The 24,214-nt window shown below is 39.6% G+C and overlaps 1 protein-coding gene across 3 annotated transcripts; it reads right to left on the bottom strand.

Moving 5' to 3' along the window:
• Positions 1-1,199: 1,199 nt before the first annotated feature.
• Positions 1,200-24,180, bottom strand: LOC121908896 (polyamine-transporting ATPase 13A3-like). Of its 3 annotated transcripts, XM_042429193.1 has the most exons (33): positions 23,751-24,178; positions 20,475-20,544; positions 19,772-19,945; positions 18,944-19,123; positions 18,690-18,760; positions 18,439-18,522; positions 18,183-18,252; positions 17,927-18,061; positions 17,600-17,672; positions 17,238-17,369; positions 15,897-16,064; positions 14,406-14,563; positions 14,029-14,217; positions 12,132-12,193; positions 11,269-11,419; positions 10,856-10,978; positions 10,748-10,765; positions 10,469-10,619; positions 10,200-10,320; positions 8,080-8,204; positions 7,760-7,923; positions 7,013-7,144; positions 6,833-6,912; positions 6,669-6,711; positions 6,260-6,369; positions 5,647-5,743; positions 4,997-5,069; positions 4,679-4,856; positions 3,909-4,090; positions 3,336-3,424; positions 3,062-3,142; positions 2,687-2,782; positions 1,200-1,998 (listed from the first exon to the last, which is right to left on the bottom strand). In XM_042429193.1, exons 2-33 carry the CDS (start codon positions 20,523-20,525, stop codon positions 1,816-1,818), a joined length of 3,744 nt encoding a protein of 1,247 aa, XP_042285127.1. In that variant the 5' UTR covers positions 20,526-20,544; positions 23,751-24,178; the 3' UTR covers positions 1,200-1,815. The 3 variants fall into 3 exon arrangements, with proteins under 3 accessions (XP_042285127.1, XP_042285129.1, XP_042285130.1); XM_042429195.1 differs by lacking the exon at positions 10,748-10,765 and having other exon boundaries at positions 23,751-24,180; XM_042429196.1 differs by lacking the exon at positions 2,687-2,782 and having other exon boundaries at positions 23,751-24,179.
• Between the last annotated feature and the right edge of the window lie 34 nt (positions 24,181-24,214).

The following is a 24,214-nucleotide window of genomic DNA, read 5'->3' on the forward strand; positions in this document are numbered from 1 at the left end:
GCTAGCTGTGAGGAAGAAAGGCTGTGTGTTTTAGCTTCTTTATGTCTTTCCACCAGTCTCCATCTGTTGCTCCGCCGATACAAAAGGAATACAGCAGAGTGTACACAAAAACCCATATTGCTTTGTGGAGAGGCAACACTATCCACGAAACTACATCGCAAACACAGATCGAAAGCAAGACATCTTGGCTCTGTACACATCAGTGTTTACTGAAAAGATGATCCGTGCAAGTTGGAGACACACATGAATTCATGATGCCTCCTCATCCTCATCATGAATATTCCCAAAAAGGCTCTTCCCTGATCTGTGGGAGATTCTTTTCTTTTGGTACAACCAAGGACCCCCTATCCCTCATTCACAGTCCCCCCTAAATCCACCCATTCACTGCCTATAGGCCCTGATCTCCACATGAAATGATACCCCTCTTTCTCCTCCACTCTCGCGCCTTTAAGCGCCCATATGCCAGGCAGCGAGGAGGCTGGGAAAGCCCATAATTGATCAGTAAGTCTTGGCTGAAAAAGTGTGACCAAGGTCAGCCCCCCACGAAGCACGCAAGAGTGGTTTAATATACAGATTTATTAGGAAATGTAATGGGAGTTCTGCAGAGCAAACAACAGAGATATTTGTTGACACATACTGAAACATTTTTATCACTTTGAAGAAATAAGAAAATAAAAAGAAATGCTGTATTACAACTTTCAAGAACACATTCCCTTGAAAAAAGCTGCTCTTTTTTATTGTAATAAAGGGGAAATTTTGGTGATTAATTTACATATTTTCACATTTATTTCATTTTGCACCTAGAAAAATATACATAAAACAGCTGTAAACAAAGTTACATAAAAATATTATATATAAAAATCATATGTTAAAATCAACTGTTATAAAATTATCACAGCAGCAAGTGTCTCACTGATTTGTTTCGATTATTGTAATTGCTTTAATCGATTAATTCAAACATGATCAGTTATGTACAGTACCTTAGTGATTTTAACTGATGCAATTAGTGTTACTTATTAATTCCTTGCAATATATTGAGTAAAAGAACATTTTATAATGCAACCGAGGGACACTGAAATGGTAAAGTTGGAGTCTCTTATTCATTATCCTCAGTCTTGGTCTCTCTCTCTCTCTCTCTCACACACACACACACACACACACACGCACACACACACGCACACACACACGCACGCACGCACGCACGCACGCACGCACACGCTGGGGGACTGATGATGAAAATTTAAAAAGGGTCCCAGAAATTTCTGTCTCTCTTCCACAGGAAGAATCAGATAGCAAACCGTTTTCTGTCTTATAAAATACAACAGTACCAGTCACGTTCATAAACTTGCAAACAGACTTAAGACTCTCATGTTTCTTTGAATCCATGTGGTCCATCTATTGTGGTTTTTTAAACTTTCACATTTTAGCAGCAGATAATATTAGCGGAAGACTGGGTTTTCACTTTCATCCAGTGCTTTTAGACCCCAACAGAGAAACTATCAGCCAATTTCATCAACAGTGAGTACAATGTGGTTACTAAGACATCCAGTCATCTTAACAGAGGCCTCTTGCTCAAGTATCACCAGGTTGATGTGACAGTACAGGTGAAATCCAGTTGTAGGGTGTCTGTGCATTTTGATGAGGTGAAATGTAAGAGAACTTTATGTTTGAGCAGCTCACAGTGTCAGTCAGTTGTTACAGTTTGAGGCCTCGTCATCCGTTACATCTCTGGGCTCAATTCAAGCTAAGTCAGCACACATTTGTTGGGGGCTTTAGGTTTAGTCTGTGCAGGTTTGGTTGGTGGTCACATTGATGTCAAAGTGGGGCAGAGATGTGGGACTGAGGAGCGCTGGCATAGGTGACAGCGGAGGGTCTGGGGGGCCACTCAGCGTCGTCCTGCAGCTCCAGGGCCAGAAGCTTGTAGAGGACCCTGGGGGGCTTGTTTTTCCTACAGAACAACCAGGAGAGGCAGGCTGAGCCCCAGCGGTCATTGGCCATCTGAGAAAGTACACGTTCAGTGTGAACGTAGGACACAGAAAGAGTTCGTTAGTGAGCCAGCTTCATAGATATTTTCACAACATCTCTTCAGGAACTAATTTCCTGTAATCATGTGACCAAATCACCTCTATTTTGGTTCTTTTTTCAAATTGCAAATTGAATCACAATATGTTCTTTGAATTTACAGGAAAACATGAGAGTGGCTGACGATTGTAAGATGACGTTGAATTTTTGCAACATTATTGCAACATTTTTATTTTTCAAGCATAACAAGTGTTTGATGACAAATGTGCAGCAACTTGCAGGTTTGCAGCATCTGTAACTTGTCAAACAACAGTCAGTCACACTGTACAATGTATTTCTTACTTTGCACTCCCTTCTGGCCGTCATAGATAATTGAACAGAGTTGAGAAATAAATATAAATCTGTGAAAAGACTGTGATGGATTCATAAGATCAGCCAGAACTGGTTTAATACACTTTTCAACTCAAACAATCTGATAAAATGTAGTCAAATGAAAGATGACCTGTTGAGTAATACAAAGTTTAACATTATTCACTAATAATTTATGCATTCACAACATGTAAATGGAAAATACAAAGCAAGGAAGCAAGAGAAGCAAAAAGCATTACTATCTAGACAGTGACAGACAAAAATAAAAACTGAGTGAAGTCAAAAGCTTGCCAACCTGAGGTGTGTCAGCGGGGGGGGACTTGACGGGCTGATTTACCCCCCGATTGTCTCTGAAAACTAGCTTCCACAAGATGATGTCAACGATCAAAATCTACGGGAGATTTCAGTGGGAACTTGAGAATCAGCTGATCATGAAGATTGAGTTACAGCCACAGAAATGCACCAAAAATAGAAATAACTCTGGAGATTAAATGGAAAATTGAAAAAAATGATTTGTTGATTTCATTCATTAGGAAGTGATTTATCGTGAATCGGTGGGAACAATGAACGCATGCAAATCACAGCTTTTCAAAAGGAAAAAGAGAGAGATCAGTTAAATTTGCTAAAAGAGAGCAGAGAGCTTGTAGGGTGTGATGTCTCTAAAGCGTACCTCCAGCACGAAAGACACGGCCGCATTCATTATGATAATGATGACCAGTGTAATGCGCCAGTCATGAGGAACACACACAATCTGAAGGGAGGCAGAGCAACAGGATGAGCACTGAATACACCACACACACGGTTTCCATCGCTTCATGCAACATCTCAACTGCTTTCCGCAAACAGCGTCGTTTCTTTATCTTTTCTGAGTCTAAAATCAGCATGTTAAACACTACATAATTCAGAGCAACCTGTGCAAAAACATCCAGAAAAACAAGTTTTACCTCCAGGAAGCTGTCGATGGCAGGAATAGGATACAGCATGATAAAGAAGAGAAAAGAATACAGACTGACGCTGGACAGCATGAACGGCCCTTATGACACAAAAACACAGGAATTTAGTGGAACAACAGAACAAATGGTTGTTTTCAACTTGCAAGCACATGACACACACATATATGGAAAGAGATTAGTGTCAGTAAAGATTGTAATTGTAAACATTTATATTTTATGCTCATATTAATGTGATCAATCAACCGATTTAGAGAAGCCTCTCAGTTGTCATTCTGGGAATTACATAATATTATCATTTCCAGGAAACTCAATTCAAAGTTGGAGAACTTAATTTAAAATGAATGCTAAATGTAAATAAAAAGTAATGTATGTTCACTTTTCGATCAGCTGACTTAAAAATATGTCTTATAAATCTAAATGGGTTTTTTTTTTTAGCATTTTTAAAAAACTCAGCAGTTCAAAATGTGCCTGACAAATTCCAACTCATTCTGTGCTGATACTGAGCTCTTTCCATACACATCACGTCAATCACTCAGCGCTTCAACAATACAAACTAAGTCCTACAGTTTTTGTAGCTGGGCTGTCTGAAGGGCTTTCCTTTGGAGAAGACGATGGCCACAACCAAGTACTGGAAGGAGGAGACGTAGAACAGGGTGGTGTTTTCGTAGTTCCTGATGTTTTTGTGGTCGTGAGAGGTTGTTACATTGAGCCTGTGAGGGAGACTGTAGCTGGAAACATTACAGGCACTGCGGGAGAAGAGAGGAGAGTAAATGCAGAGATTAAATAGACATTTCTGTTTTAATAAGTCAGCAATGTAGAGAAAAACAAGCTGAAGGCTAGAATGTGAGTATTAGTGGTCATATTTTCCAGACCTTTTTCTGATTTGTGTTTTTCTCCGTTCTTGTCTATAACCAGCTTACATTGTGCAAAAAGTGCATGAATAACATTTGACTGGCTGGCTAATTGATCCCCATTTCAGAGTTATGTTGTGTCAAGAAGGAGAAGACTAAAAACAAGAGAAAATTCAGAGATTTTGTTTAAAATTCACTCTTTTTTTTCTTTATCCACATTTTTTCTTTTTTGCTGGATTCATCTAATATTAGCCAGATTAACCAGGCAGCACACTGTGTAGCCAATCAGCACACAGCTCGACATGTCTGCCATGTGCACGTGACTGACCCATTGTTTTAGTCAGATTTTCTCAGTGTTAGAAATTGCATACAGAAGTCCACAAGAGCCAAACAACAAGACAAGAAAAAAGACATTTACAGCTTGTCTTGACAAATCAGGTGTTTCATTTCAGAGCTTATTTAGTAATAATCTATGTTACTCACTCTGAGAGGGGCGTCCATGTCTCGTACCAGCTCTGCTGTCGTACTAAGAGGAAAGCCAGGACCTGGAAGACCATGCAGGTGAGGATCTGGGTCAAAACCGAGCAGAGCAGCGGGCCAGAGATGAGACTGGACGGGGGGCGTTGGCACACCAGCTCCTTCCACGCCGGGTTCAGGCTCACTAAACACAGACACAAACCAGTCAGCAAGTTGTTTTCCAAGAATGGAAATGACTGCATGTCAGTACTGTATATCATGAGCTTGGCTTCGACTTCAAGCACAGATTAAAAGCTTTCCAGTGCACGTCGTCATGCTACTCACTTGTAAAGGCAATGATAAGAATGATGGTAAGGTCAATAAAGAGGAACTGGAAGTCTCCCAAGTTGCTGAGAATCTGTAGAAGAGATTAATGATAAATTCAAAATATATTCACAACAGTCACACAGCAGCAGACGACTCAGTAGACAATCTCTTAATCTATAATAGACAGACAGCTCATTCATTTCTGCTCTGATGTACTATGTACTATGTCGCATGATATATTTAACTGATGGCCTTCACTGACACTTTTCCCAGGAAAAAAAAACAATTGACATCTGACATGTCACTTTGCAGTCGCTGCCTTTGTTTCACTGAATGGAAAACTCCCACATCTTTTAAATTCAGCACTGCTTCTACTTGCTTCTCACGTCTACGCTGCTCATGAAGCCTCTGTATCTCATGTGGGAACCATATCAACGTTTGTGACTCACTGGCTTTAACTGTGCAACAATAACATGATGAGTTCATGTTGCTTTGCCTGCTAGCTGTCGTCAAACCTAAAAGATGCAAACATATCTAATTCTTAATCATTTTTATACACACCTCAAATCCCATTTTATTCATAGCCACTCGAATAATAGTATATTATTCCTCACTCAGTGCTAAAAAAGAAACACAAGTGTACAAACAAGAAAGAACGGTGTATTTACCGAGTAGAGCAGCGTGACACTGAGGTACTGGATGATGCTATAGAGAGCCATGAACTTGAACACGCAGAATGATGTAATGAGGGCAGCTCGACCCTCCCTGTGAAAGGTCAAAACATCAAAAACAAACCAGAGTTGACCAGCAGTTTGTGCAGCTATTTAACTTCTGTGACCACAATGTAAATTCATACAATATTTCACATTTTGAAACTCAGAACAATGCGTCAGTTCATCCAGTTGGCACCAAAATTGAACAGGAAAAACCAAGAACGCATATTAAAGTTCAAGTTAAGGAGATATAAAAATTATTTTTTGAACTGTCAGACCTCTGAGTGAGTTATGAGTGCATCAAACTGAGAATCCTGTATTGTGTATCGTAACACTTCTATACAAATGGAACTGCTGTGGAGAATTTGGCAAACAATGATCATTAAAAAAAAGTTAAAGGAGTATTTTTGGATTATTTCTGCCATGTAAAATTCTCTTTTCTTCAATGACTCCTCCATGGACATGTCCTGATCTTCCTCTCTGCAGCACACCTTTCAAAACTATTCCTAAAATCCCACAACCTCTGCAAATCTTGTGTCAGAGTGTAAGTATCACAGTGAGCGGCTACCTGATGAGGTTTGGGACACAGGAGATGTTTGAGGTGGAGGAGGTGAAGGGAGATGCTACAGAGGCCTCCAGCTCAGACAGAGAGATCCCACTGTGAGCTCTCTTCAGAGCCTGACAGAGAGAGAGAGAGACAGAGAGAGAGAGAGAGAGAGAGATTCATTACTATAATGCTTTAATGGTATTATTAACCAGAACAGAGATAGATTTATTCTAATAAGAAACTTGAGTTAAGGATTTCAGTACTTTTTCCATCTCATAGACATTATTGCCATTCTGAACACACACACACAGGTATTTAGAGAAGTTCTTGGCACAGAATGAGCTGATCTCCACCCTTACAATCAGGAACAGATTATACAGAAACTGTTGTGATTTGCGCATATAAATAAATCTTCTTCGTCAGTACTTACTCCACAGTCATTAGCACCATCACCACACATCCCAACAGTGTAACTGGAAGGTAAACGAATTGGGTGAATGAAACAAATGCTGCAGATGCTATGAAATCATCTTGAAATGAAGCTCATCAGCTAAACTAAAACAAGTGAATTCAACAACTAAATGAGACGCTCACTCGATGCTCTGCAGGACTTCTACCAGCTGAGTCTTCTGGTCAGGAGCCATTCGGGCGAACACGGTGGCTCTAAGCACGAGCTGCAGTGCCCCCATGTGGAGAGACAAAGGATTACAGGAACATCCAGTCAGCATGAAGCCACACAGAAATCAACTTAAACTTCACCTGTCATCTTTTTACCTTCTGGACTAGTTGAGGGAAGTGCTCAGTGATGACAGCAAAGTCTCGGCCACTCACAGCGAAGTGATAGCTTTGGTCCTGCTGAGCCAGCTGCTCATCATACAGCCCTTCCTCCAGACTGATCTCCACAGTCTGAAAGCAAGAGGAAAGACGTAAAAAGAAAAACAATGAAGCAGTTCTTACAAGAACATCACACTTAAAGGCTTCAGATTTAACTTGAGAAATGTTGCTTTCAGCCCTCGTTGCAGACACCTTCCTGTGAATTCAATCAAAGATACTTGCATGTTTGAGTGGTTTCTTTTAACACTGCAGTTTTAATTCCTTTAGTTTGTTCAGACATTTGAAAACATTTTAATTTGAACTTGAGTGGCACAAACAACTGCAAAAAGCCTGAACATGCAGTTCTTCGGTGTAGCAAAGTGCAGAGCAGTTTAGCAGGAGTAAGTACACTCTCTGAAACAGCCACAGGCAGGAAACAGCCCCAAATACAAGGCATTATTGGTCTGATAAGACAGATGATGACATCATATGAGTATCTGCAGATGCTAAGAGAGCAGAACTGAACAAAACGAACTGCAGTTTTCACCACAGTGTACCAGATACACAGTGTCTGTAGCTGGTGTAATTACCAGAGAGAGTAAATTATGGGAAAGAGCACAGACTATACAGATTTTCCAGAGCCACCAAAATCTCTATTCCTGATTGATGGTGGGTTACAAACATTCTACCTGTAACTTTCTGTCTTACCTGAGCGTCCTTGACAGTCTGAACAGGGTTTTCAGTGTAATGCCATGTGATACTAGCAGGGTGGAAATCCTTTGGAGGCACAGCATCTGCTATGATGACTTTCTCATGTGGACGGATCATCCCGCAGTCTCGAGCCACTGATATCGCTGTCAACATGTTGTCACCTAACAAAAACAAAAACAAAGACAGAGTGAAGGGAAGGAGGAATGCACTGATTCTACACGAACATTCATGATTTTAGTCATTAATAGCAGACTTTACTGCTAAAACCACAGAGAAAACAAGTGAAATAAGTGAGTGAATTCACTAAGCTGGGTTACCTGTAACCATCAAGGTGCGAATGTTAGCTTGTCGCAAGTCACGTAAAACCCCGGCAGTCTCTTCTTTTATTTTGTTCTGCATGATGATCAAGCCAAGGAACTCCATGTTGGTCTCTATCAGGTCCCTGAAAGGCACAGATCATACATCTCAGCGTTTCACCACCATTTGTTTGTCACAAATACTCAAATATGTTTCACGTCACTTTACAGAATCAGAGTTCAGAGGGTAAAAAACAATGAAGAACTTAACTTTTGCTTATTAGACCTCATAAATCCATAATGCCCACTGCATCATATGAGTTGAAGAGTTGTAATTCACTTTTCTGACATCCTGCCTTCCTGCTAATCTGCCTTGTCCACATTAGTTAATGATTTCCTACATTTATCAGACAAACATCCAGAGACAGCCATGAATTTGTTGCTTTCAATCGAGTGGTCATGTGGGCTTGTAAATCTAGCAAAAGTAATTCACTAATTTTGTGGTGAGTGAGTCTATAATCACATTCACTCCTTTTGACCCAAATTGCACCCAGTGTTTGAGTTACACTGGCTTTCAGGTCTCTGTATTTTTTCAAAATTCTAATTATTTAAAAAAAGCGATCATTCATTTCAGCATTTGAAATGCTATTAGATAATCGTTGATTATGTATTTTTTGGATTTGACAATGTTAATGGAGAAGTGTAGAGAAGGTCAGAAGGAGTTGTATTGTGTCTTTGTGGATCTAGAGAAAGTATATGACAGAGTACCAAGAGAGGAAGTGTAGTATTGTATGAGGAATGATTGGCTCTGAGCCCTTTCTTGTTTGCAATGGTGATGGACAGGTTGACGGACAAGATCAGGCAGGAGTCTCTGTGGACTATGATGTTTGCAGATGAAATTGTGATCTGTAGTAAGAGTAGGGAGCAGGTTGAGGAGAGCCTGGAGAGGTGGAGGTATACAGTGGAGAGAGGAGGAATGCAAGTCAGTAGGACAAAGACGGAACACATGTGCGTGAATCGGAGGGAGGACAGCGCAACGGTGAGGATGCAAGGAGTAGAGGTGGTGAAGGTGGATGATTTTAATATATGAGGTCAACTGTTCAAAGTAACGTGGAGTGTAGAGGGGAGGTGATGAAGAGAGTGCAGGCAGGGTGGAGTGCGAGAGAAGAGTACCAGCAAGAGTGAAAGAGAAGGTTTACAAGAGGGTTGAGAGACCAACTATGTTGTTTGGTTTGGAGGCACTGACGAAAAGACAGGAGGCAGAGCTGGAGGTGGCAGAGTTGAAGATGCTAGAATTGATGAGGGTAGACAGATTAGGAATGAGTATATTAGAGGCACAGCTCAGGTTGGACAGTTTGGAGACAAACTGAGAGAGGTGAGATTGAGATGGTTTGGACATGTGCGGAGGAAGGATGCTGGTTATGTTGGAAGAAAGAGGATGAAGATGGAGTTGCCAGGCAAGAGGAAAAGAGGAAGACCAAAGAGGAGGTTTATGGATATGGTGAGTGAAGACATGTTGGTGGTTGGTGCGACAGAAGAAGCTGCAGAGGACAGGAAGAGATGGAAATGGATGATCTGCTGTGGTGACCCCTAAGAGGAACAGCTGAAAGAGGAAGATTTATTTTTTTGGAGATCCACCCATTCCCGAACTTTTGACCTTTTCGGGGTAGCTCAAGTCTCTTCTTGGGGAGCTGCACTATAAACAGAATACTGTGGCTGCATTGCACATGAAAGACAGAGACTTATGTCTTTAGTGTTTTTCCTTTAATGGATTTCTCCCTGTACTATATTGTTGCAAAATAGTGAGTCTAGCAAATAGCTTAGAGGTTCATCCTGAGGGCCTGACACCAAAACCTGATATTTGTTCATGTTTTACACAGCTGGAACATTTTCTGCTCTCACACTGTTTTGAAGCAGGACTGCAAATATTTGAACTTCATGTCATATGATCTATGTTTGTCCCATTATCAGATGAACTAAGCCCTCCAGACATCAAAATGGGAAATACAAGCTACACGAGCAATTACATTCTTTTAAAGATTTACCACATTCCAAGGCGGGATGTTTTTATACCCACATGTACTGACATGACGTGTAACAGTGCAACAGTGCAACAGTTTTATCTGTGAAGGGAAGCGTACCTGCCAAGGCTCTGGACTTTGTGCCAAGAGAGTTTGGACTCCAGCTGTCGATATGCCAGGGCAATAACCCTGAAGCCCTGTCTGGTGTAGGTCTCCAGAGTTTCTGTGAAACTCTGCGGGACTGAAGAGAGTCAAACACAGCAGAGGTCATCTGCTAGGTTAGCAAGTCTGGCCTTTATTAGCTGAGAGCATTATTTATTTTATAGGCAGGGAGGAGAGGCAGGAAGTACCCACCCTGACCTTTAAGATACAGGACAAGAGTGTCTGACCTGTGTGCTGTTTGCAGAGGCTGGCCACAATCTCTGGTGCCCCTTTCAGGTAGGCATCCATGTGTTTTTCCCCCAGCCTCCTGACCACCACACTCATTCTCTGCAGTGCTGAGGAGAAGGGGAACTGGCGCACAATACCGATCTCACAGGACTAAGGAGTAAAAGTCGCATGTTGTCAGAATCAACTAAACTTTCAAGTCGGTTTTTCTTTCACATTTTGAATTGAAGAATTACGTTTTGGAAGAGAAATGCCAAACATAGTTTAAAAAGACAACTTACTGATAATTCAGACAGCTCCTGCACAAAAAGAAGGATTGAATGACAACTTAATTCTTAACACAAGTTCACAAGCATAAACAAATGCACTGATCAGTAAATAGTAACTACCAGATTCTGAGTTAGTGGATTGTTCTGATTGGCTTCAGGGACGACTTGCTTCGGAGGTCGCACAACGGTGGGCATTATGGGATTGTGGAGTGCAGTCTCTTCTTCTGTGGGCTCCTCCAGGATCTGAACAAAAAATAACAAAGATTTATTGTGATATCTTAAAAAACGTATTGAGCTTATTTACTCTAGTACACTGTGTCTGGTGTGACAGAAACTGAGCTTCAGTTCCAAAGGCATTTGCTGCCTTTCAGGGGTCTCCATGATACCACGCTTGGACCATATTAGCCAAGAGGAGCTTGCTCTGCCAAGGCGACAAGCAGGGTGCTGCATAATTCATGTACAGACTGGTATCCGTGCTGCTTAAAGGTGCCTGTGTCTAAGCATGTTGGGTGTAGACACTCTCTGTTCCTTACCCAGCCGGTGGCGCTGAACATCTTGAGGTCTAAAGGGTCTCCAGAAAGTTCACCCTCTATCTTGGTCAGTGAGTGGCAGGCGGCCATGCAGGCCACAAATGTAGTGTTCACCAGACTCTCTTTAGCTGCCTCAGACTCCGGAGGAGAAAAGCTGTAATGAAGAGGGAGGAACAAACTCAACAACTAGACTGTTTGTGAGTATGAAAAGAGCAAATTGCCAACAATAATTAAATATACGATTATATAAGTGCTTATGTGGTTACTAATGACATCATGTGGAAACCCCATAAAAATATTATTTTCCAGACAAACAAGAATCCATTTTCCAAAGAGAGATAAGAATCAAAACATCCAGTGGGAATAAATGATGATAGCAACTCCAGAGGACAAAATAGTGCTTTTATATCCATTTCTGTAAACAGACCTCTTGGAAATTTAGACTTTGGTGAATATATTTTTCTCTCCAGTTGTTGCAGTTTGTGTTGTGGAGTTGCAGTCGTCGTATCTCAGCTTTACAGCAACACATCAATTTTATTAAAAGACTATTAGATATCCTGAAAAAAATAAAGGTCCATGTGGCTAAAAATTTGTTTTTTTATGAAAATGATCTGAAAAACAGATGCTTGGGGAATGTCTCCTCTACACAAAGGTGGTTAAAAGGTAAAAGATATCCTCTAACACATCCACACCTATACATGTGATGGATGAAAACAGATGGACAAAAATACACTTTTGAGGAATTTAAAAGGAAAAAGTAACCTAGTAATGGTATGAAAATTCCTTTTCAGATCTAAAAATCCAAAAATCTGGTTTCTTCTAATCGATTACACTACAACTATTGCACTACAACAATATTTGCCTACCTGCCATCTTCTGCTCTCTGAATACCCCACAAGTCCAAACCATCCTCTGTGAGAGTACCAGTCTGAAGGAAAAATACAGACCATTAACAATGCACATTAAGATGTATCAACCCTGGCCGTATTAATTACGCCTCAGAGGAGGAATACTAGCCCAAATAAATCCCTCTAAAAGCCCAAAACGATTAGAGGGATGGAAATTTAGACCTATTTTTACATCATGAAGCTAAAAGGATTTAATGAACTTATTTGACATCTTTTATTCATCTATACCAGTAATCAGAGAGAGTTCTCTCTCAGTTCTGACATGTTAATGCAACAACATGCACACATACTGTATTTATAACCTGACCACAAAATAAATCAACTGTCAACTATGCAAAGACAAGTTAAAACAACACATTCAAGATGTAAGGAGTTTAGACACACAGCCAACCATCTGAACAATTACAAACCTAAACTTTAATTTATGGCTGCAACTAATGATTATTTTCATTTTAAATTAATCTGCAAATTACATTCTCGGTTAACCATTGGCTCTACAAAATGTCAGAAAGTAGTGAAGAATGTCTGACACAAGTTTCCAGCAGTGTTGGCAGATTTCCACTTAACTGGGCTACTTTTTATTTAATTGGGCGGGTAAAAATTCTCTTGCGGGTCGTGATAATTTTGGCTACTTTTTGTACCATTTGGGGCGGTTTCCACCAACAAAAGATCTAGGCTCTATTCCAATAAATCAGCCCCTCCTGTCATTCGAGTAGATTGAGACCGACAGTGCACTGAGTTCAGTAGGTTGAAGCTGTGTTCATGTCAAATCAGTTATTTTAATTACAAGCTTTAAACTTGTTTATAGCTTTCACATCAACATCCAAGTAACAATTGCAAATGGGAAAGTCAGACTTGTGAAAGCTCTGATTTATATATTGACTGTAAACCAAACAAACACATCAGTTCAGAAACTTTTTTTTCCTTTTCCAATTATTATTCAGAGTCAGAGTTCTGTGATAAAACACATGTAACAGCTGTTTATATGAGTGAAAATATTTAAAAGTTTAATGGAACATTATCTAAAATCTAAAAATATCAAGGTTTCTGTGGCTTTGAGTTTGTTTTGTTTTAGTATGTTAGCATGCCAACATTTTCTAATCAGCACTAAATACAAAGTCCAGCTGAGGCTGATGGGAATAGTTTTACAAGTATAGTATTGGTGCTGAGCACAAGTCAGAGAATCACCTACATCAGTAAACCTTATCCACTTGGGACCATAAATGTCTAATAGTTGTTGACATATTTCAGTCTGGGCCAAAATGGTGGACCATAACCAACTGACCAACCAAGTGACATTACAGCTTCCCCACTAGCATGGCTATAAATGATTTAAATGATTAACTGATAAAAATTATTACAAATTAATTTTATGTTGTATACTCATTTACTTTGATTGCTCTTATTACCCTAACAAAATCAAACTTAACTCCCTGCTCACTAGATGTGATATTATGAAAAGAACATTTAATGCTACAGGCAGCTTCCTCTGATATTTCAAAGACATGGATAACAGTATCATTGCTGGAACTATAGATTAGGATGTTTTCTAAGTAAATCAATACTACAGCATTTACGTCTTAAATGCATGCGAGCAGATCCACAGAACTGTCATAAACCGTGAAATTAAGTCAAACAAGAACTTGTTCTTGAACTGGGAAGTGGGTTTGGATGCTTCCTAACTAATTTTCACGCAGTCTGAGTCAAGATTTTATTCAGTCAAAGTCAAGCAGAGTTCGGTGAGATGCTTGATTAATACTGACCCTGAAATTCATCTTCATAAATTGCATTTCTTAAATTCCTAAGTAGCAAATACGATCACATTTTATGAACTGATAGCTGTGGATTAAACTACCTTGTCAAAGCAAACCAGGTTAAGCTGACCACACATGTTGATCCTCTGAGGGCTGATGCAAAAGATGCCAACTTGCTTCAGACGCCGCTGCGCGTACACAATACCAGCTGTCATGGCTGCCGGTAAGGCAGGGGGCACAGTGATGGTGATGATGTCCAGAGATTCAATGATGATGGTGTGAGCTGGAACCTGGACGGGATTGAGAAGAAACCAAAAACTGACATGTGACACAGAGCAGATTTAAAAAATAATTTCTGAAATGTTAGACACTAAATAACTGGGAGAAACAGCCAAAAAAAAATCCACATTTTTATTCTAAAAAAGCTTACTCACATTCATAAAAAATAAAAATGTTGCCTCTATTAGAGAAGTGATACCTTGTTCATGATACTGAGGACGATGGTGTAGATAAAGCCAATCCCTGCCACCCCAACCAGACACAGCAGGAACAGATAAGCATCCCGGTACAGTTTGAAGTCTGTGGGTTTGGGGTAGAGGATGGAGCGCACAAGCTGGCCTTTCTCTGTACTAAACCCTGTGGGAACATGTAAATGAAGAATGTTACACTTTTAACAAATCACATTTGATTATATAGCATTTTGTAAAGCAGGCAGATTTATTTATAGAGCACTTTTCATTACAAAGAAACTCAATGTGCTTTACATTTAAAAAGAGACAAAAACATCAAGCATATGCAATGCAGTGGTATAACAACAACAACAACAACAACAATAATAATAATAATAATAAAACAACTTATATTTATACATACCGACAATACATACACACACACACACACACCCTAACTGTGTTCATAGGCCTGAGAAAGGTTTTGAGCTGAGCTTTAAATGTAGATACAGTTTTTATAGATCACAGCTCATCAGGCAGATCATTTCAGAGGGCAGGTCCACAGTAACTAAATGCACCTTTACCAGCTCCTGATCTCACTCTGAGTACAACCAGAAGCCACCGTCTGAAGACCAGCAAGGTCTGATGGGGGTATAGTCAGTGAGCAGGTCAGAAATATACTGGGAAGCTGAACCATGTAGTGCCCTAAAAACCAATAGGAAGATTTTAAGCCAACGAAGTAATGGAGTAATGTGATGATGTTTTCTTCTACCGATAGGAACTCTGGCAGCTGAATTCTGTATGAGTTGAAGTCTTTGTATTGAATGTTTTGATAATTCAGTGAAAAGAGCATTGCAGTAATCTAATCTGTTCAAAATGAATGCGTGGCCCAGTTTCTCAGAGTTGGTTTGTCATATGAATCTTTTTACTTTTGATATATGATTGATGATATATATGATGATATATAATTTTGATATGTGATTTTCGAAGTTAAGGTCAGCATCCAGGGTGACACGCAGGTTTTCTCACCTGTTCACTAGCTTTTAGGGTGCATGATAAAAGGTAGGAGTAAGAATTTTTTTGCCATCCAATAATCTATGTCTGTAATGCACTTTATCAGGTTGTCAATTGGGCTAAGGTCATTGGGAGAAAGAGAGATATAGAGCTGTGTGTCGTCTGCATATGAATGATTGGATATGTTATGATTCTTAATGATATTGCTAAATGAGATCAGGTATAGATTAAAAGGTAGAGGGCCGAGGATTGATCCTTGTGGAACTCCAGAGAGAATTTGGAACTCTTGTGATTTAAATTGTGAATGGACACAAAGAAACTCCTGTGTTTGATGTAGGAGGGGAACCAGTTTAAAACAGAGCCTGATAATCTGATAGTGTCATGGAGCCTGTCAAGCCTGTGTAGCGGCTGAATATGTGCAACCCAGGATGGTGAGTCTGTACACTAGAGCTGAACTGTCAAAACTATTCACCAACAACACAACCAGCTGTAATTCACTCCCTCACCTGTTCTGACCACGACAGCCTTCACCAGTTCACCTGCGTAGAAGCGGGTCTGGATAACGTGTGTACCACAGAACAGGGTGTGTCTCTTGTGCTCCTCCATATTGTAGATCATGGCTGCCTCCTCGCCTGAACTGGGCAGACTGGTCTTAGTAACCGGCACACTCTCCCCTGAAGATAAAGGAAGAACAAACAGACACTCAATAAAAAAAACAAACAAGACTAGGTCGAAACCTAGCATATAGTTTGACTAAAGCTAATTTGACATAGGGCCTTTCTCAATACAGCAAGTTCAGACTTGCTAACTTGCTAGTTTGGACTTGGCAAGTTTGACTCGAGAGTGCAAACTGCCAAAGATGGGAGGACGCAGTCCGGTCATTCTTCAGTTGGAACAGCAGCGTACTTGTTGACAGCAGCAGCTCAGCTTCAACACAACTACCTGACTGCACTGTGACAAAATATCTCAACTCAAAGCTCAACTAACACTTTTTTCTCACAAAAAATGACCTCACTGAATGAGAGATGCAGTAAATTGTTATTCAGTCTATAATGTAGCTAAAATAAAAATCCAAACTGTTATATAGCTTAATAAAATAAAACAAAATTTAATATAGACTTTTCTGTTCATTTTAATACATTTATATTTATTGAAATGTGGTGATACCTATCAGTATACATATAGAACCTCAGAGGCAGCGCTGTTGTTCTGTCCAGTAAAAACATGAAGCTTCACTTTACATTCAGACAAACTAATGTGGCAGCTACAATTGTTAGATTTCATCTGTGAGACCAACATTTATCTTCCAAAAGGAATTATATCATATATCAAAATGCTACAGAGACATTAGCGCCAGTGGTAAATCACCAACAAGCTGCACGGATCAGCTCTTTTCATGCTCTTTTTTATCAACTTTGATTCGGCAGTTTTGGTTTAATTCTGTGTGGAAGCCCTGATGCTCTATTCCTCTCATCAGTATGTTCTGTATGGATGGTCTACGTTACAATAACACACAGAGATAGTCCACTGTGACTTTAATAACATAGTTGACTGTTAGTAGTAGAAGTAGTAGTAGAAGTACTAAGACACATCAGCTGGCTATAGTGATAAAGACGCAAGTCAAAAGTACAATCTGGGTGTGATGTGAACTGAGGACAAGATTAAAAAAATTATTAAATGATTGAAAAAACGGAGCTTTCAATCAAAAAAAAAAAATCAGACCGCTGATGAAAACTATGAGTTGCACTGAAAAGCTCCGGAAAAAGCTAGTAAGTACATGTTTACTTACGATTTGTTTGTCAAATAAATAAAACTGCTTCTTGTAAAGTATAAGCTGGAACTACAACCTGTCAACATGCTCTCGTTGACAATGCAGGTTCCATGGACGAGCACGGCATCGCAGGGCATGATCATCCCATTCCCTGGAATAACGATGACATCACCAGGCACAAGCTCAGTCGACATGGCCTGTTCAACATCTGTGATCAAGATCAAGAAAGAGGACACTGAAAACTATATCAAACACACCGTCTCTGCAGAGATCAATAGTCCAATTATTCTATTACTGAATAATAAAAAAGTAAAGAGGGACAGTCTAGTAATATGACATAATACTATTTACTCTACACACGTCATAATTTAATGATATAAACATTATAACACTAATGTGGTCTGTAGCGCTGCATTATAATCAAAAAGGAAAACATGCCTTTATCTCCTCTGCACACTGAAACACGAACCACGCTGTGCGCTGCCACCATGTCATGTAGCATCACATATTGCTGAAATAAAACAGACAAAGAGTGAGAAAAATACATCTGGAAATACACACCAAAATGTCACTAGACAATACAAAACATCCCGCTGAAGAAATGACACCCTAAAACCAAAGAAATGATAACAGGAAACATTTAATTTTCATTTCAACAGGCAGAATAAACACTATAAGAGGAAGGGAATTACACCAAAAGCTGCCATTATGTTTTTTGTATCTCCTCACTTCACACTTTTTTTTCTGGGATCAAACATGACTCACCTTTTTAATTGTATACAGTGAGGTAGCTATTGAAATGACAGACATGAAAACTATGGCTGTAGCGTAATAGTAGTAGTCCTCCGCACTCCACAGAATAACACTGAAGAGCTGGAAGATGTAGAAAGGATTCAACACCTGATGGAGGAAGAGAAAGAAACATACTGTTGAATGTTTAACAGACAGCAATGATGACTTTATTGGTACGCTAAGAGAAACGGTGTCAGAACTGATATTACAAGAAGAGCTCAACACTCACCTCCTTTATGAGGAGCTTGAATAAAGAAGGCACTCTTACTGCGATCTCATTCTCCCCAAAAAACAACCTCCTGTTGAGAAATAATTTAAAGCAGCTTTTAACATTAATATGACCACATACCTGTGGGCAAGCACGCATCACCAGACTTAACACCTTACTGCAGCTTGTAAGACCTGGTACTTCCTCTTCAATTCATTTGAGAAACTAAGTTTTATAAATTAGCGAGTGAAATAAGAAAACAAAAGCATGTGTGTACCTGTAGTCCTCCAGTGTTTTAGAAAGTCCGGCACTGTGGTCGGAGTGGACGTTTTCACAGCTCACCTTCACATCCTCCAAGCCTCTAGAAAGGTCACACACATTTATTTCTACTCTAGTTGTGCAGAGCAACAGTCAGAAATGAACTGTACCAAGTATTTTGGTCAAATTAATAGAAGTTATACAAATTATCAATACATTTTTTTAATAGAAGACAGTTAATAGCACAGTGATTTCCCGTGAGGCTCTTACTTGTACAATTCAAAGTTGTGTATCACATCATTCCAGTAGTATTTAGTGCTATGGTGGGTGAAGTAGTGGATCTAGAGGAGAAGAAAGGAGAGGAGAGGAGGCGGTTAGATTCCGACTGATGATTCAAAATAAGCCAATCACTGATCTAGACTCTCAACTTAAATTGTGTGTCTTTGCTCAAATCAGCCATTTATGATCAAGAAAATTAATCCGGAATCGAGATGATGATGAAAACCAGATTCCCATAGATATACCTGAACAGGCTCACTATATGCAAATTTCCCATGATGCTCGTCATCTACAGCACCAACGCTGTGGTCTCCATCTCCATTTGGTAGGTGAGCCATGGACTGCAGATCCACACTGTCGAACGGTGTCTTCCCTGGAGCAAACATCACATGTACTTTGGCCCGAAACCACTGCTTGAACTCATCCTGTGAGAACCATATAGAGAATTACTTTATTTCCTTGGATGTGAGAAGAGACTGAATTTATCATTCATGATGTAATATTACTGTACGTGTGCCAAAGAATGTAACAAATGTCAGGACGATTTGTGTGCAGCGGAGTGGTTCACTTCACGAGAGTGAACTCATAATTCTTAGAAGGAGGCGATAGAGTCACGTGTGTGTGTACTCAGAGAGAAAGTGAATTAAATCTTTAACGTTTTAGTTTGCTAGTGTCGTGGCTCTATGGGTGTTGGTTTGTCGGTTGAACCACCACTTTGGTTCAGACTGAAATATTTCAACAACTGTAGGATGGATTTTACAGGCATTCATTGTCCCCAGAGGATAAATCCTACTGACTTTGATGGTCCCCTGACTTTTCCTCTATCACCACCAGCAGCTTCACAATTTTGATTTTTAGTGAAACATCTCAACAACTATTGGATGGATTGCGTGCTACAGACATTCATGTGCTTCTCAGGATGAATTCTTGTGATCCCCTGACATTTCATTCATTGTCACGTGCCTCATCGACAAATATGTACGTATAATTTTCTAGTATGGAAACAGTGTATGACAGAAATAACCAACAAGTCAAATGTGTGAGAAGGAAAGTAAGGTCTGCTGTTTCTCTACCGTGGTCCTGAGCAGAAGTGTGTGTGCGTCCCTCAGCGAAGTGTGTGTGCAGGTGCCTTTGACGCCCCATTCGGGCAGCCAGTAGAGCAGCAGCAGCAGGAGACCACCGGAGCAAACAGAGCCAACACCTACTAGGATCATCTTCCACAGACAGGGCCGGTACCCCCACACCTCCTGCACAGAAACACACTCACATGAACAGACGAACACACTGCTGTGTGGTTTGATACAGAAGGTAGATTTTAAAAAAAGCAGAAATGTAATGTGACAGTGACAATGCTTTTCCTCTTACATCGGCCTCAGACCAGTCAATCTAAACTTTTACGCTAGTTTTTTTATTTGTGTAGTGACATGATTGAGTTAATTCAAATCTCCAAAAGGTTGAGCATTGTGACACATGGTCCCAACAATTTACTTACAAATTAAGTTATTTCATCGGTCTATCAACCATGTCACTTTGAATTCTCCACTGTTCCTTTTTGTGATGTTTCCACCAGAAGTGAACCAGGAATGAACATTAAATAATAATACATAATAACATAGTTAATTAACATCTCGAAATGATTTCGTTATTGACAGCCAGCCTCTGTTTCCCTCCAAAAACTTCATTACACTTGCATTGCAAAATAAGTGGTGATGAATTCTCCAGCAGAACAGAAATGAACACGTGGAGGGTGGCGCTAAAATGGGAAGTGATATTTACCATCTCATCCTCCAGGCCCTGGTTGATGATCTTCACCTCTCTGATCTTCATTCTGTCTTAAGTGCAACAACTACAAAGAAAAAGAAAGACAGAACACATCATACACTATATTTCCAACAGGTGTTTTAACTGCAGAAACTTTCTTATCACAGAAGGAAGTCTTCAACGCCATGTGGTCAGCGAAGGTGTTGCAACTTCAATCTTGGTCAAGGTGCTTCACGGGATTTAGTTTTATGGTTTCTGAAGCAAAAAACGCTCAAACAGGTAAAGGCTGTCGGTGATTCATTTACTTTTCTGTCATACAAGTTAATATTCAGGAGAAGTGGAATGTGAGATTACATTTTTTATTATAACATGCACCTCCGAGTATAGCAGCAACAATCCTTACCTTATCCTAACCTACTTAGTAAATATTGAGCTGCCTATAAGGAAGAAAGGTCTCTCTGGCAAGTAACAACCTGTCTGAACCGCAACACGTACCTGCCTCATGGAAGCCACATAAACAGACAGCGTTCAAAGCCTCTGCTGACTATCCGTCACCTACCTTCTTCCTTCTTACGCTCTTGTTCCTGATATTGTTGACTCATGAACTTCCAAGGACATTCGCTGACGGGGAAAAGTGAAATACTAAAATGCTACTGTATCATTTGGTTACTGCAAATATTAATCCAGTCCACATCAGTTTTTCTCAGGGTTCTCAGGTTCAAAACTCCACATATTTCAAATATTTCTCCACAAATACAACTGAATTAGCTTCACTTTCACTTGATTGCAGTTGATTTCTTTTTTTCATCGTATCAAAAAAGCTGATTATCAAGTTGTATTCACTCTAGTTTAAATCCTACACTTTACCATGTCGTGCTGAATGTATTAAAAACATCTGATCTGCAAAATGTGGCGACTCTATTGACAACTTTAGTGACGGCTTTAATTGATGTTGCACAATAAATGTGACCACTATGTGATATATTGTTGTGGTGTTAAACAATGACCCAGTGCAGTGTAGGCTGTAATATGTAAGAACCTTTGCACCATGCACACAAGATCATGTCCAATAACAGTTACACCCACAGTAACCTTTGACTGACAGTCCATCTGATCTGACCGCTCAATAAGCACCGTCATTTGTGAACACAAAGACAATCCTGCAAATCTGACAAAGACACCAGACAGAAGAAAGTAAAGCACTCTACTTTTTAACATCTCTGACATATTTTATGACATTTACAGCCCCTTTGGACTCTCGTGTTCTGTTTTACAACTGAATCAGTTACTTGTTGACACTTAGAAGAGAAAAATACTACTTAAATAATGCCAAAGTGAAAACAAATGGATCTAAATGAAGTATAATCATATAATATAATAATCATAGAATCATATAATCATATAACACATAAGCACTCACACCATTTACAATGACACACCGAAAATATGATGATTTTATGGGCTGATGAGACCAAAACTGAGACTTTTATCTGTTATACTATGTTCAGTTTAGGCTTCAACATCACCAGACACACACCATCCCCACTATGAACCCAGGTGGTTGCAGCATCAAGCTGTTTCTTTGAAGCAGGACTTGATGGTAGAGGGTGACATGAATATAACAAGATACAGAGAAAAGAGGAAAAGGTGCTGCAGTCTGCAGGAGAAACTTGGGATAAGAATTATTTTTCCAGCAAGACAAAGATCCCAAACATAAAGCCAAAGCTACAAAGGAATGACTGCAACACAACAATGTTTAAGTCTTGGAGCAGCCAAATCTAAGTCCAGACCTTAATCCATCCAGAATTTGTGGCTGGACTTCAGAATTGTTATTCAGGCAGGGAGGCCACGCAGCTGACAGAAGTTTACACAGACATTTTGGGAAAAAAAACAAAAAAAAAAAACAAGGTGGAAAATTTGCAGCAAATTTGCAAAGCTGATAGACCCTATCCTCCAGGCTGTAACGGCTGTACTGTGTCTCTAACTAAATATTGACTTGAAGGGTGTCAATACTTATGCAATTTTATGTTTGTGTACTAATTTGAACTTTAATATCATTATTAACAATTATATAATGAAAGTTATTGTGTCATAAAATAATTCAAAGTTGAAAAATAATAAAACAAAAAGTTCAAGGTGGTGGATATTTACGTTAAGACACTGAACAATCATATATTCAGTAACAAACAGAGGTGGAAGAAGTATTCAGATCCTTTACTTAAGTAAAAGCACCAATACAGTAACGTAAAATACTCCATTACAAGTAAAAGTCCTGCATGAAAAATCCTACTTAAGTAAAAGTACATAAGTATTATCAGCTTGATGTAGTTAAAGTATTGCAGTAAAAGTAGTGATTTGGTTCCTCTGACTGATATGTTATTATATATGACATCATTAGATTATTAATGCTGAAGCATCAGTGTGTAAGCAACATGATACTGTTGTAGCTGCTGGAGGTGGAGCTAGTTTCAACTACTTTATATACAGTTAGCTAGTTTAGTCCAGTGGTTCCTAACCTAGGGGTTGGGCCCCTCTAAAGGGTCACCAGATAAATCTGAGGGGTCGTGAGATGATTAATGGGAGAGAAAAGAAGAGAAAACCAAGTTCTGATACACAAATTGTTTCAGTTTTTGGACTTTTTCTCTAATCTTTGATTTTTGGTGAAATATTGGATTATTTGAACATTTATTGAAATGAAACCATGTGAGAAGTTTAGAGGGAAAAATCATTATTTGGTGGAGCTGTTAACAACTCATAGACATGTGAAATGTGACCCCGACTACACACTGCTTTATGTAAGACGTCAAAAGCCAAAAAGGTTGTAAACCACTGGTTTCATCTTTAACAATATGTTGTATTTTAAAAGCTTATTATATTATCCATTATGTCAAATCTTCATCTGAAAAGTAACTAAAGCTGTCAGATAAATACAGTGGAGTAGAAAGTAGAAAGGAGCATAAAATGGAAATACTCAAGTAAAGTACAAGTACCTCAAAACTGTACTTATACACAGTACTTGAGTAAATGTGCTTAGTTATTTTCTACCACCGGTTACAAATGTGTTACTTTTAAGAAACCCTACAACTTATACAAACTACACGTGAATACAGCCTAAAGCTACTTTTAGTAGAAGTCTGTAACTTTTACCAACATAATACACTCATAAAATCGTCTCACAAGTTGCTGTTGAGCTGAGATGGAGCGTCTTTACTTTACCTGCCAGTAAAACCACCACAAACACCATAATCACCGAGTAAACTAACACAAATTGACGCACAGCAAAAAGCTTACCGATGTCTCTTCTCTTCTTTACCAACACGTCAGACGTTTCATAGTTGGGTAAGTAAAATCGTTGAAACTGTCCGCATTCACAGCCTGCTTGCTGCCCTCTGCAGCCTGCTGAACAGCGCGGATCTAACAGCATGTGTCTGCAGAAACGCGCCGACACAACAGAGATCCACGCTGCGCTGTGGCAGGACCGTCCCAAACCGGTCCATTCAGAAGGAAGTGCGGAAAACAGGATGTGAGGTCATTGGAGGACACTAGCTGAGTCTGGGCTGAATTTCTACAACTTGGAACAAATCGGGGAACTCAAGCGACGTGTGCAGGCAGCAGTGAACATGCCGTATTAATGTGTGTAGGCCCTTCACTGTTTTCTCCGTCCAGATGTTGGAGAATATGTCATGTTTAGTTGAGACACTGGTGTTACTGCAGGTCAGTGGTAGAGAAGAAATCCTTCCTTTGGCTGAGAATTC

This window comes from Thunnus maccoyii, chromosome 12, assembly GCF_910596095.1.
Source record: "Thunnus maccoyii chromosome 12, fThuMac1.1, whole genome shotgun sequence".
Classification (NCBI taxonomy): Eukaryota; Metazoa; Chordata; class Actinopteri; order Scombriformes; family Scombridae; genus Thunnus; species Thunnus maccoyii.